The sequence below is a fragment of the Suncus etruscus genome, chromosome 6 (assembly GCF_024139225.1).
Source record: "Suncus etruscus isolate mSunEtr1 chromosome 6, mSunEtr1.pri.cur, whole genome shotgun sequence".
Classification (NCBI taxonomy): Eukaryota; Metazoa; Chordata; class Mammalia; order Eulipotyphla; family Soricidae; genus Suncus; species Suncus etruscus.
The window spans coordinates 6,571,443-6,586,340 of NC_064853.1; the positions used below are offsets into that span (position 1 = coordinate 6,571,443).

At 50.3% G+C, this 14,898-nt stretch overlaps 1 protein-coding gene across 1 annotated transcript in view; it reads left to right on the forward strand.

Annotated features, from left to right (window-relative positions):
- The window catches only part of DISP3 (dispatched RND transporter family member 3), a 51,386-nt gene that overhangs the window by 11,184 nt on the left and 25,304 nt on the right, over positions 1-14,898 (forward strand). Inside the window, exons 2-3 of the mRNA XM_049775279.1 lie at positions 7,670-8,750; positions 10,430-10,649. Coding sequence (XP_049631236.1) covers positions 7,673-8,750; positions 10,430-10,649 — 1,298 coding nt within the window. The 5' untranslated portion in view covers positions 7,670-7,672. The remainder of the gene's footprint in view (positions 1-7,669; positions 8,751-10,429; positions 10,650-14,898) is intronic.

The window sequence follows — 14,898 nt, forward strand, 5'->3', positions numbered from 1 at the left end:
TGAATAAATGATTATATAAATGGATGAATGATGGGTAAGTAGATAGATGGATGTATAAATGGGTGGGTGAATGGATGGATGGGTGAATGGATAGATGGATAGATGGATGTATGGCTAGATAGATGGTAGGCAAATGTTAGGTAGGTATATAAATAGATATTATAAGGAATTTGCTTTCCATGATTTTCTAAGCTGAGACCCAGAACTTGGCCATCTAGAGGCCAGGAGAACAGCATTTTTAGTTCGAATCCTGAGGCATGAGGATTAACCTGGCTTAGTACCTTTGTGAGCAAGACCAGGAGCAGGAGTTTCTGATGTTTCCCTCCAGGTCTGAAGGCAGAAGCCCTGGGCCCAGCCTGGAAGTCAGCAGAAGGCACTTCCTCTCCCTCAGTTGTTCTGGGGTTGCTGAGCCTGCCACTGCCTGGACCAGACGCACCATGTGGACAAGGGCCGTTTGCTTTCTCTCAGTCCAGGCCCAGAGTCCTATGTGGCCACAGGTCTCAGGGCGTTGGGGCCTCTGAACTCCTCCAAGTGAGCCCTGGTGGAGAAGAAGGTGACACTTGACACTGCTAAAGGGACTTACGCTCCTGAGTTGGCACTAACATGAAGCCTTGGATCTGCCAGGCTGGCACAGAGTGATAAATTTCCCTGGTGAGGAGTCACATCTGTTGTGTCAAGGGACACAGGGGCTGCCGGGAATGGCAGAAAGAAATGGCTCAGACATGGGAATCTATGTCTATGAGGCCCGGGTTCTTAGCTCTGTCCCTTCTTGGCTCTGCAGCTGTTTGGGACTCACACAGCCTCTCTGTTTCTTCTTCAAAGAGTGCTGCTTATACCCTTAATGACCCCTTTACAAGGCAGATGGAGATGTGTAAGATGGAGTGTGTAAGCTGATGACCATCATTCTGGTAGAGACCTAATTTTTACCTGTATTTTAATCCACACGGGTTGTGTCTAGGGTTTACTCCCACCAGGGGCTCTTCCTGGCTCTGTGCTCAGAGATCACTCTTCGAGGTGCTCAGGAATTCTGAGGAGCACACTGGGTTAGCCATATTGCAAAACAGGTGCCTTCATCCTCCTTGGGCTGGGCTTTGGGTGACACGTGGCACCCATGAGATATTTTGCTTGTGTTGGGCCTTCCTGCTCACCAAAGTTCCTGCATCCAGCCTTGAGAGAACTGGGGTTCATGGAAGGGCCCCAATCCAGGCCTCTGTGGGTGGCAGCATTACCTAGGCATTAGGACTTGGGACTATGATGTCTGGGAGGGGAAGGAGTGTTCACTCCTTCTTCCTTCTCTGCTTCCCTGAACTGATCACCAGATGCGGATCCACACAGCTGGATGCAGAGAAGCTGCACTAGCCACAGGAACTTAGGGGGCTCTGTCACTGCTTGCTGAAAGGGGGAACAAAACCAAGCTCCTTCCCCCAAAAGCTGCACCCCAGAAGCCAGATGGAACCTGAGAGGCAAACCCACCTTTGCAGAAGGAGAAAGCTGATCAGCACCTAATTGCCATGAAATGATATACCTAGATCCGTATTTTCAGCCGAATCTGCATGTCTAATGTGATTTAGTGATTACATTTTAATAGTCTGGCTGGGCTGGGGGAGCCCCGAAGGCAGAGCTGTGCTGCCCTGCTGGGGAGGAGGGAAACTATAAACAGGGCTGTGTCTTGGGGAGCCCCGTCCCCACCTCCACACAAGGCCTGGGTGAGGTGTGGGGATGTGTGTGAGTCTACACGGCCTCCCCGAAGCCCTGTCTGTCCAGATGGGCTGGTCCATCTGGCGCATTGTTGGAAGGATGCCTTTGCCTCGAGACTTTGAAATAACTCCCCTATTTTGGTTCTGAGGTTACAGGGTATCTTCTGCAGGCCTGATGGGCCCCTTCTCCCACCCCCACCACTGCCGAATTTAGAATTAGGGTTTGCATTGTCCCTCCTGCGGAGCATTCTGCCCCCGTGATTGAGATGGGATTGTGGCAAGTCCTTTGGGAGAAGAAAACCACGGGGCCAGTTTCCCCAGCTGGGGGGTGAAGAACTAAGTGAGCCCTGAAGGCCCCCAAAGGGTCCCCACCTACTCCTTGCATCTGCCTCCCTCACCCCATCTCTACTTGCAGTGACTGGATCATTAACATTGCCCAGCGTCCTGCTTTGGGACCAAGATAGTCTCCCCCTGCTGGGAGCAGAAGGGTGCCCGGCTCCCTCAGTTACAGACTTGGATGACACATGTCCCCCTCCCCGATACCTATTCTATAGACACCCCTCAAAAAGCGAAAGCAGTTAGCAAGATCCCTTCCACACCAGCATGCGCACATTCTATTTTTAAAGAACATTGGTTTCTGATTCTAAAAGTAAGGCAGTTGCTGATCACAGTAAAGTGGAGACAGACGTGCAGAAGGGAGAAGCAAAGAAGCAGCCCTAATCCCCCCGGAGACGGATCACCGCAGCTAATGGGTTTTGTCAGGGCATAAAGAAGGAAAAGGAATTTTTCACTTCTCAAACTGGAGCCTGAGGTTGATGTGACTTCATGGCCCCAAGCCTGGCCCTTCCCTGTGCATACCCCTCCTCACCTCCTGCTGGGGTCAACTATGCTCTTCCTGGATGTGCTTACTCCCAACAGGACAGAGACCTCATTCCTGGTTTCCCTGGGTTCATGGGTCCAGGGGTGACCAGAGTTAGATTTGGACACTCCTGTGTTTTATGTGGGGGGGGAGAGAAGGAGGGAGGAACAGGGGACAGTGGGATACAAGTTGACAGAAGGATGAATGCAGGAGGCTGGTTCTAGGCAGGACATTCGAGCCCTGCAGTAATGGGTCAGCCCATGGATAATAGGCCTTCAGGGACCCTTGTTCCTTCCTGGAGGGCTGCCAAGTTCCTGATGAGACCAGCAGTCTCCTGTCATGTTTGAGAAGAGGGGGGTCAGAAGAGGAAGGACAGGGATGTAAATTGGGGGCCTGAGTGCTGGAGCAGTGGGTGCAAGGGGTCTCTCTGAACAGCAAAGAGGGCTCCTCAGCAAGAAACATCTGAGCCCGTATCAGACCATGTAAGAAGTTGGTGGCAGTGGCCAGAGTAATAGCACAGCAGTAGGGTGTTTGTGTTATATGCCACCTACCAGGACGGACCCAGGTTTGATCCTCGGCATCCCATATGATCCACCAAGCCTGCCAGGAGTGATTTCTGAGTGCAGAGCCAGGAGTAATCCCTGGGCAGTGGTGGACCAGCCCTAGAAGCTTGTGGGCTGACGTGCACTTAATGGGGTTTTGCCCCCTGACAGCTCGCCTCTTCTGGGGTGGGCAAAGGGTGTGTGAGACAAAGTGTATGGGGTTCACATTATGCTTATCTGGGTCTGAGTTCTGATGGTGCCACTCGCCTGGCCAAGGAAACTGTTTTCCCCCCCTGAGGCGTCCTTCCAGGCCCAGTTCCCAGGTCTGGGTCTGGTCTAACCCTGATTCTCCCAGAATCCTTTGCTGCAGCGGACATCAGCCATGCAGCCTTCCCAGGACATCCAGGTTTCTGCGGGGAATGTGACAGCCAGCTCTGTTCTCAGGTGTCTCCCGTCCATCCAACTCTGCTCCCAGGCTCCCCCGTCCACTTATTCCCTGACTCTCGCGGGGAACAGATGGTTCTGTCCGATTTTCTGGTCACTTAACCCGCCAATGCTGTGTGCAGGGCACAGAGTGGCGCATAGGCCATGGGATCCATCACACTTTGTTCCGGCTACTGCCACTGCTGTGTCTTACTCGTCCGCAGGCCTGGTGAGCTGTGACGGCCAGTCACTGTGTGCAGGGACCTGGCATGCATCAGGACAGGGCATGGGACAGCGTGGCAGGGCTTCCCCATCAGGGCCTCTGCTAGGGAGACTTGAAGGCTGGGGAGCATGGAACAGGGGGTCCCCTAGGCTCAGACTCATCTCCACTCACATGACTAAGGGAGCTGGCTCTGGTCTGGGAGAGCTGGCAGGGCCTGGCTTCTGATGGTCTCCAGTCTGGGGCTTAGTCATGGCCGAGCAGCAGGATTGCAAGAACCAAAGCCCAATTGAGTCTGGGAGAAGGCTGTGCCCCTCTTTATTATCTTGCCTGAAAGTCCCACAGCAACCCCACAAACCCCAATCCAAGGGAAAAGGAACACAGCTTCTTTTTTGTTTTTGTTTTTGGGCCACACCCGGCATTGCTCAGGGGTTACTCCTGGCTGTCTGCTCAGAAATAGCTCCTGGCAGGCACGGGGGACCATATGGGACACCAGGATTCGAACCAACCCCTTTGGTCCTGGATCGGCTGCTTGCAAGGCAAATGCCGCTGTGCTATCTCTCCGGGCCCCAGAACACAGCTTCTTACTGGAAGAAATGGGCCAGTCCTGTAATGAGAAGATCTAGGAGGGACTAGAGCTGCCATTATTGGACTCTGTTTCTGGTTTATTGCCTCAACACTGCGATGAACATAGGTGTGCAAATATATGAGTATATTTGTGTGTGAGAAGTGGAATCACTGGGTCATGCTTTTTTTTGTTTTTGTTTTTGTTTTTTGTTTTGTTTTTTGTTTTTTTGGTGTTAAGGTCACAAAGGTGATACTCAGGAGTTACTCCTGGCTCTGCACTCAGAAATTACTCCTGGCTGGCTCAGGGGACCTTGTAAAATGCTGGGGATCGAACCTGGGTTGGCCACACCCAAGGCAAATGTCCTCCTCACTGTGCTATTGCTTCAGCCCCTGGTCTTGCTTTTTGGAAAAGTCTTACATTGCTTTCCACAGAGGCTGCACCAGCAGTGGATAAAACTCATTTCTCACTATATTCCACCAACACTTGCTGTTCCCAGATTTTTTTTTTTTGAGGGGGTTATACGGTTCATAACTTGCTGTGCTCAGGGCTTACTCCTGATGGAGCTCGGGGGACCATATGGAATGCCAGGGATGAAACACAGATCGGCTGTGTCCAAGGCAAGTGCCTTACCTGCTGTCTCATCGCTCCAGCCGTTTCCAGACATTTGATATGTGCCTTTCTCACTGGAGTGAGATGGTATCTCACTGTTGTTTTGATTTGCATTTCCTTGATAACAAATCAGTAACAGTGAGCACTTTCTCAGAGAATAAACACAAAAGATGCCTCTCATAGGGTGGTTTAGAGGCCCAGAAAGGGAACAACAGAGATGAACAAAAGCAATAGAACTGGAGCATCATTCCACAGAACTGAATTGGGGGTTGGGGTGTTGAACGGGAGGGGTCTTGGGGCCGTGGGGGAGGGAGGTGGGTATTCTGGTAGCAGGTGTGGTGTGGAAATGATGCATGTCTGGAACCATAGCTAACAACACTGTACATCCTATATCTCAATAAAGATTAATTAAAAAATTAGAAAGCTGACCAGTTTATCATAGAAATATCATCTAAGGGTGGAGCAATAGCACAGAGGGGAGGATGTTTTTCTTGCATGATGCCAACCCAGGTTCGATCCCTGGCATCCTATAAGTTCCCCCTGAGCACAGAGTGAGAAGTAATGTTACCCCTGTGCCTCTGGATGTGGTCCAAAAACAAAAAAAGAAAGAAAAGAAGAAAAGGAGAAAAATGAAAAGTGCCCTAGAGTGGACTCCTGGGGGAGGGGGGGAGCAGGGGGAACAAAGTCCCCTTGTCACCAGAGAGCGCTGCTGTGCACTAGAGCCCTGGGCCAAACATGCCGTATTATGCTTCTGGCTGGCTGGCCAGGCAGTGCTGTGGTCGTCAGTGCTTGGATCTAGATCCTCAGAAGACAGCTAAGTGATCCTGGCTCCCTGCTCCTCATTCCCCTCAGCTTCTCCCCTCTGACTTCCAAGTTGGGGGAGTTCTCTGGTCATCCCTTGCTCTGGAGTGCTGCTGTCTGCCTCACATGTACACCCAGGGACTCTCCTGCTGTTTCGTGTTGTTTTGGGGCCACACCTGGTGGTGCTCAGGGGTTTCTCTGGGCTCTGTGCTCAGAAATTACTCCTGGCAGGCGTGGGGGGATCATATAGGATGCCAGGGATCAAACCCAGGTCAGTCACATGCAAGGTAAAGGCAAACACCCTCCCCGCTGGAGCTTGGATCCCAGATCTCTCCTTTTTTATTCGAGGTCTTGCTCTTTTAGTTGCTTAGTTTGAGTTTGGTGCCACACCCATCGGTACTCGGAATTTACTTCTGGCTCAGTGCTCATGGGAACTGTACTCCTGGAGAGGCTCAGGGAACTCTATGTGGTGCCGGAGATCAAATGCAGGTCAACAGCATGCAAGCCAAGTGTCATAACCCCACCCCATCCTATCTCTCCGGCCCCTAAAACTCTCATCTATTATGGGAACACTCCAGCCCAGAAACTCTCCCTGCTCTTCTCTCCCTGTTTGCCTGTTTCTATCTATTCTCCCTCCTGGTCCTACTCTCCTCCCTGTCTCTCCCCTATTCTTGTCGATCTCTCGTCTGCCCCATGTCCTGTCTCTCCATCTCTGCTCCCTCCTTCCCCTCGTCCTCTCTTCCTCACTCTCTGCACTGACAGAAGAGAAGGCAGCCCCTTCTCTTCCCGGACAGACCGTCTAATTGAAACGGAGCACTCCAGAGAATGTTAATAGGAAAGGCAGCATTAATTAGCCGGCGCAGGCATAATTAGCTTCCTCCTCTGACTGCCTCTCGTCTAACTGGATACTGAGTCTCCCCGTACAAACAAGGGTAGCCGGGACAAGGGGGACAGGCTGTGCAGAGACACAGAAAGTCTCCTGCCTTCCGGCCACCCCTTTGGAGTGCTCAGGCAAGCCTGGCTCCCGGTTTGTCTGCCAAGGCCCTCCTGCTACTCTTGCCCCAGTCTCAGAGGGACAGATGATGCCCGGCCCTGCCCGTGTCCCAAGGTTTGGTGTGGCTGGAGCTGCATATTAAGTGGCCGGAGTCTGACAAACAGTGGCCGCAGCTGCTGCTCTGTCCCGAAGAGGGGGTGGGGAAATCGTGGAGAGTTCTCAAGAGTTCTGACAGCCATCAGCTCGGGCACAGCCCCCAAGGCAAATGGCAGGGCACAATACAGTCCCAGAGGGGGAGCAGAGAAGCCAGTTTCTGTGCCATAAATGGATCCGTCGCCTGCAGTGTGTTTTCACCCTTGACCCTCCCTGCGACACTGCGGGGGACAGCTGCCCCCTCCTTGACAGGGGACCCGTCTGAGGTTCAACTCCTTGCTCCTAGTCACACTGCCAGGCTCCGAGCCAGGACTCATCCAGTTCCAAAGCTCGGGTTCATTTCCATCTACCCTGCCTCTTCTGGAAGGTACTTTATCGTTGCTCGTTAAATAAAATTGATTGCCGCCGAGTTCCAGCTCACAAGGGCCCGGAATTCTAAAATGCAGCAAGAAAAGGGGGTGGGGGGATATTAGAGTCCACATTCCTCTGGAACAGCCTTTCGGTGCCTAAGCACCTCTCTTTTCCATTTGCAACTGAACTCCGCTTCTCCGAGGCCTTGAAAGCCACTGTTGCGTAAGGGAGGGGATTGGGCAAATAAAAAACCCAGGAGTTTCTGTTCTGATTTGTGCACAGGGGGGTTGGGGTGGCATTCAGTCGCATTCCTCCTGGTCGGCTGGAGCTCATTCCACTGCAGTCTTGTATTGGATGATGAGTGGGTGGAGTGCAGACCCATAGCTGGAAGGCTTCTTCGACTCAAGGTCCTGACCATCCTTGGCCTATGGACCCTCTTTTTCTCTCTGTAGGCCATGGACTCGGAGGATGACCCTTTGCTGCAGGATCTATGGCTGGAAGAGGAGCAGGATGAGGAGGAAGCAACAGATGAGGCTTATAGGAAGGCCCAGAAGCCAAGACCCCAGTGTTGCTGGCGGCACTGGACGCTGCCCTCCAGACCTCCAGTCTCAGGCTTCTGGAGCACCTTGGGCTGGGCTTTCACCAATCCGTGCTGTGCGGGGCTGGTTCTCTTCTTGGTGTGCAGCATCCCCATGGCCCTGTCGGCCTTCATGTTCCTTTACTATCCGCCTCTGGACATTGACATCTCCTACAACGCCTTCGAGATCCGCAACCATGAGGCCTCCCAGCGTTTTGATGCCCTGACAATGGCGCTCAAGTCCCAGTTTGGCTCCTGGGGCCGCAACCGACGTGATCTAGCTGACTTCACCTCTGAAACGCTGCAGCGCCTCATTTCCGAGCAACTGCAGCAGTTGCAGTTGGGCAACCATTCGAGGGGCAATGCCAGGGCCCCCCCAATGGTCCCCAAGGCCCAGCCAACTCCAAGCAGGCTCGCCAGAGAGCCACGGCGGAACCGGAAGTCACCCACAGCCAATCAGAACAGGCGTCGGCGTGAGGCTCCGCCCCTGGCAGAGCCGACAGCCAATCAGAGCCAAGCCCAGAACCGGATGTCAGCTCCCTCTGGGCGGCTTCAAGCCAGCACCCCGCCCCCGACAGCAGCGGCTGCAGCCAATCAGAGCCGAGCTCGTCGAGGGACCACGCGCTGGGATTATTCCCGCGCTTTTGTGAGCGCCAACACCCAGGCGCATGCGCACTGGCGCATCGAGCTCATCTTTTTGGCCCGCGGGGATGCTGAGCGCAACATCTTCACCAGCGAGCGGCTCCTCACCATCCACGAGATCGAGCGCAAGATCATGGACCACCCGGGCTTCCGGGAGTTTTGTTGGAAGCCCCATGAGGTGCTCAAGGATCTGCCCCTGGGCTCCTATTCTTACTGCTCCCCACCCAGCTCGCTCCTGACCTACTTCTTCCCCACGGAGAGGGGTGGCAAGATCTACTACGATGGCATGGGCCAGGACCTGGCAGACATCAGGGGTGAGAGATCCCGGGTGTGCCTGGGGGACAGGGTCTGGAGTGGGGCTGGTGAGGGGCACAGGGGCCTAGAAGGTCAAGAGAAGTGGGATGATGGATGCAGAATTTTGGCCTAGAAGGTCAAGAGGGGTGGGATGATGGGTGCAGAATTTTGGCCTAGAAGGTCAAGAGAAGTGGGATTATGGGTGCAGAATTTTGACCTAGAAGGTCAAGAGAGGTGGGATGATGGGTGCAGAATTTTGGCCTAGAAGGTCAAGAGAAGTGGGATGATGGGTGCAGAATTTTGGCCTAGAAGGTCAAGAGAAGTGGGATGATGGGTGCAGAATTTGAGATGCTGATGGATGTGAGCATTGGTGGTGGAAGAGCCAGCTGGAGGGCAGAAGCAGATGGGAGGTGAATGCTAGGTGTGGCCCAATGGATCTGTGAAGGTGGACTGAGATTAAGGGTGAGCGTGAGAGGGGATCCTAGGGGAGATTGGGAATGAGAGGGGATCCTAGGGGTGCAAGGAAGGAGATTAAGGAGCTTGGGAACAAATTGCATTGAAGAAGATGAGGTCTAAACTGTGGCCAGAGCTATTGAGAGTTTGGTTTAGGGTTTGGGAATGATTCTGATTAGAGGGATGCCTGGATGTGGTTTATAGAGAATGGATTGTCTTGTCATAGGCAGTGAGAGGAGAGGCTGGAATTGAAGAAGATCAACGAGGGTTTCTGGGACTGGAGTTATAGCACAGTGGGTGGGGCTTTTGACTTACATACATGTGGCCAACCCATGTTCATGTTCCATCCCTGGCATCCCATATGATCCCCCCAGCCTGCCTGGAGGAATTCCTGAGAGCAGAGCCAGGAATATCCCTTGAGCACTGCTGAGTGTGCCCCCCCCCAAAAAAAAAAAACCACACAAAACAAAACAAAAAGACCAAGGAGGTTTTCTAACAGATGAGTCTTGAGTATGGTTGGGGTGGGGCTTGATTATGACTTTTAGAAGGGCTAAGGGCAGGGTTCTAGGAAGATGAAGACAGTACTAAGTTGAGAAGATGGAGTCCTAACACCACAATTAATTAACCTTGGAATTCACATTAAAATAGCTCAGTGTTCTATTTCAATGCACAAAACCTTACTACTGAACAGTTAGCCACAGTAAAATCATTTCACAGAAACTCATTTGCAAGTGAGCATTGGAACTAGGTGAGGTTCAAACTGAAAGCATTTGAGAGATAATACAAGGGTTAAGGCACACGCCTTTCATGTGGCTGGCCTCCTTTCAACCCCCAGCAAAACATGGTGCCCTAACCATCATTGCATGCAGCCTCTAAGACCCCCTTAATAGCCTGGGTAGTCCATGGCCCTGCAGGGCCCATGAAACACCACATCCTTAGGCCCTCACATTGAGCTGTCAGCACCCCAAAAGTGGTCCCTGGCTTCGCTGAGAATTCCCTGGGAGACCTTTCCACCACAAAAATTGCAAAGTAAACAATGATAACTGCAGTTTCTCATTCTGGGGGTCTGCTACTCCAGGGTAGCTGTGAGTCCCCCCAAACCATTCAAAGGCGGCCCAAAGGGAAATTAGCAAAAGTTGAGCTGGCAAGGAGGGCAGAAGGAGCTTGAGGAAGCTTGCATGTGTGTGTGTGTGAGAACGAGGGGGGGGTCCTAACTCGCTGAAATTCTTCCCCACTTTCCCCACAGGTTCCCTAAAGCTGGCCATGACACACCCCGAGTTCTACTGGTATGTGGATGAGGGTCTCTCTGCGGAGAACCTCAAGAGTTCCCTCCTGCGCAGTGAGATCCTGTTTGGAGCACCCCTGCCCAACTACTACTCAGTGGATGATCGCTGGGAGGAGCAGCGTGCCAAGTTTCAGAGCTTTGTGGTCACCTACGTGGCCATGCTGGCCAAGCAGTCTACTAGGTAAAGAGCTCGGGCAAGTTCAGGGTGGGCACCTCTCTGGTCTGTACTTAAGCAGCTCCGTGATGTCCAGGAATTGGATTTCAGCTGCTGCTTTTCCATATCTCCCTCCCCACCACCTCCAATCCCCATCCCTACATTCTTTCCCTTTGGTGGCGGTACACCTAAAGGTTTGGGGAATTAGATTTCTCTGGGTTCAGATCCCAGCGACTTTGCTCAGTTGGGGGTTTCCACAAGCTGTCACCTCTGAGCTACAATTTCATCATCACACTGTCACTTTCTATTTGAGTCATTTAATTCCGTGTCACTCAAAGTGCCATCTTTGAATCAACAGCATAACATCACCTGGGGCTTGTTAGAAATGCTGAATCTCAGCCCTTTCCCAGTCCTACAGAATTGCCAGGTGATGGGTTTGTACTTGAAAAGTCTGGGAAAGGTCTGGTTTCATTATGCATCAATAGAGCCCGAGTTGGTTGAGACTTGGAATTGTTCCTGTTTCTATACGTCTAAATCTCAGTACAATGCTGGAGCTCCTTAGTAAAGATGTCTGTCTTTTGGGGAGATGGATGGATGGGTAGGTGGTTGGATGGATGGGTGGGTAGATGGGTGGGTGAATGGCTGGATGGATGAGTGGAGAGATGGGTGGGTGCATAGGTGGGTGGATGAATGGATAGATGGATAGATAGATGGATAGATGGATGGGTAATTGACTAGGTGGGTAGTGGATGGGTGAATGGCTGGCTGGGTGAGTGGATAAATAGGTGGGTGAATGCATGAGTGGATCAATGGATGGATGGGTGGATAGGTGAGTGGGTGAATGATTGGCTGGGTCAATGGATGGATGGGTGGGTGGGTGGATAGGGGTGGGAGTGGATTAGTGGATAGATGAGTGGGTAGATGAATGGATGGATGAATAGGTGGGTGGGTGAGTAATTGACTGGCTGCCTGAGTGAATAGATGGGTGAACATGTGGGTAGGTGGATGGATGGATGGATGGATGGATGGATGGATGGATGGATTGTTGAGTGAGTGAGTGGATGGGTGGATAGCTAGGTGTGTGGGTGAGTAAGTGGATGGGTGAATAGGTGGGTGTGTGAATGGCTGGCTGGATAAGTGGAGAGATAGGTGGATAGGTGGGGTTGATAGTTGGATTGGTGGATGGATGGATAGGTAGGTGGGTGAGCACATGAGTGGATGGATGGAATTTAGAGTAATTAAAAATTGGGATGCTGAGAACATAGAGGATGGTTTTAAAAGGATATTCAGAGTTGCAGATAGTACAGAGCAATAGAACAGTGGGTAAGGCCTGTATGTAGACAGCCCCAGTTCAATCCCTGGCATCCCATATGGTCCACTGAACCCATATGGTCTTGAGTACAGAGCTAGGAGTAACCCCTGCTGGGTGTGGCTCCAGAACAAAACCAAACAAACAGTTGCAGATAGAAACTATTAAAATGTTCCCTTACTGAGGCAGAACCCTTGTCTTCATTTCGAAGGTGCCTCTCCCACCTCCCCATGGATAGGCATGGTGACAACCAAGGTCCCCCAGAGACTTGCTTGAGTACCATCTTTTAGATTAATAAAATGGTCTTTATTAATTATTATTTTATTGGTTTCCCAAGAGATGGCAAATGTGCGCCTGGGCTTAGTACGCTTGAAAAATGATCACCTTTAATGCTTTCCTGACAAATGTTAGACCCGGAGAACACGTCAGCTGCATTTATAACTCTTCTGCCTTTTGCATTTTTGTAGCATGCATTTTAATTCTATGTACATTTGAGCCCCCCAAAGACCTTGCAGTGTTGTTTCACTGAGTCAACATTCATTTATGCTTACTTACATATTTACCTTTTCTGTTGCTCTTCATTACTTTTTACAATTTCATGTTTCCCTCTGGGATTGTTCTCCCAGTGTTTGAGAAATTCTCTTTTGTGTTTTTCAGTATAGTTTTTCTGGTGCAAAATTCCCCATTTTGATTAATCTTTTTTAACTTTGTTTGTTTGTTTGTTTTGGAGTCACACCTGATTGTGCTCAGGCAGGGCTTCCTCCTGCTCTCTGTTCAGGGTTCTCTCCCAGTGTGACTTGGGGGAACCATAGGTGGTGCTGGGGATCAAGTTCAGGTCAGCTATGTGCAACATCTGTGGCACTCAGCAATTATTCCTGGTTCTGTGCTCAGAAATTAACTCCTGGCAGGCTTGGGGGACCATATGGGATGCTGGGGATCGAACCCGGTTTTGCCGTGCACAATGCAAATGCCCTACTCTCTGTACTATCATTCCAGCCCCGTACTTTCATTTTTGAAGTCTATTTCTGATGCTAGAAGATTATAAATTGGCAGTTATTTTCTTTCAATACTTCAAATATATCATTTTTTTTTTGTATTCTGACTTTTCATCATTTTCACGGAAAAGAAAGATATAAATCTCTTTGTTGTCTTTTTGAACATTTGTCTCTCCCCTTCCATTCCCACAATTGCTTGAAAGATTTATCTTGGTCTGATATTTAGAATTTGGATCAGATAGCCCGTCCAAATGCCCTAAATTGAAGCTATTTAGGGATTTGTTCAAATAGTGCTTTTGTCTCATTCTCTGTTCCTACTCTTTTAGGATTCTGTTTATACAGTCTGTCTGTGTCTGAATGGTTCACAGTCTAGAATTTTCTTTCCTTTTTTTTTCTTTATAATTTTCATTTAAATGTACCAGCTTATTGACTTTTTCTTCTGTTGCATCTGTTCTCCTATTCCAGGTCTGCAGAGATTTCAGTGGTAATTTTACATGTTTTCTGTTGAGAATTCTCATGTGCTCCTTTGTGCTGTGTTGAAAGAAATCCCTGGTGAATGTTTTCATTTGATTAATGTCCACGTCGCCCTCTCTGATTCTAAAATATATTCATTGCAGTTTCTTTAAGTCCCTTCCCACTCACTTCTTCTAGTGGATGGATGAATTGAGGGTTTGTTTCTGTGGGCTCTACATTTTTTGTTTGTTTGTTTTGGTTCCATATCCCCACAGCACTCAGGAGTTACTCCTACCTCTGTGCTCAAAAATTATTCCTGGTTTTTGGGTCACCCCTGGCAGCACTCAGGGGTTACTCCTGACTCTACACTCAGAAATTGTTCCTGGCAGGCTCGGGGGATCATCTGGGATGCCGGGATTTGAACCACGGTCCTTCTGCATGCAAAGCAAATGTCTTACCTTCATGCTATCTCTCCAGCTCTCAAAAATTATTCCTGACAGGCTTAGGGACCCTATGTGATGCTGGGGATCAAACCCAGGTTGAGAAGGCAAACATCCTCCCCTCTGTGCTATCTCTCTGGCTCCAGTGGTGGTCTGTACTTTTGCTTGGTATTTGGACATATGGTCCTGCCTATGAGTCTGCTTGGTACACATTATCTAGTTATGAACATTTCAGATGTAAAACATAAAGGTCCAGAGAAGGCTATTTCCTTCAGAGAATTTACAACTAATGACCTGAGACAGGAATTACCCTGAACCAAGTTTGGTTTACAGCCCAGAAAAGTTTTTGCCTTTTTTTTTTAGTGGGAGGTGGATGGGGAGAGGATGGGCCAAATCTAGTGGTGCTTAGGGTTAGGGTTAGGGTGATGCTCAGAGGACTATATTGGCTGTGGGATCAGATAGGTCATCTGCATGCAAGGCAAGCACTCTACCCACTGTACTATCTCTCTGGCCCCTTCTTTTTCTTTCTTTGATTTAATATTTAAGGGGCTTCAACAACCTGATGTATTTTGCAGGGCTCCATCCCCTAATAGCAACCAAATCTCAGTGCCTTACATTCAAAACTGCTAGGAACTGTTGAGCATTGCCAGGTGTGGCCCAAAAGCAGAAAAGAAAATTCCACTCTCTGAACTGGAGAGATAGTACTGGGAGGAAGGCAAGACACTGACTTTGCATGAGTCTACCCCAGTGGTTCCCTGAGCACCTCCAGGAGTGAGCCCTGACCACTGCTTGGTGTAGCCCCAAAGCAAAACAAAACCAAAACCTCCACTCTGCTCTTTCAGAAGCTCTTTGGAGGGGTTATCAGCCTTTCACACCCACTGGTGTTTGGCAGAATTTCTGAGGGAAGTTTGACAGAAGCTCTGAGAGTTGACCAGCTCCCTGGGTCACATTCACCACCTGCCAACACTCAGCATCGCCAGCACCTCCAGCCAGAAAGTTGCCTCTTACTTGGGGCTTCCCATTCCTCAGTTTTCTTGTTCTCATCAGCTTCAGGAATCTTCCTCTGCCACCAGATATAT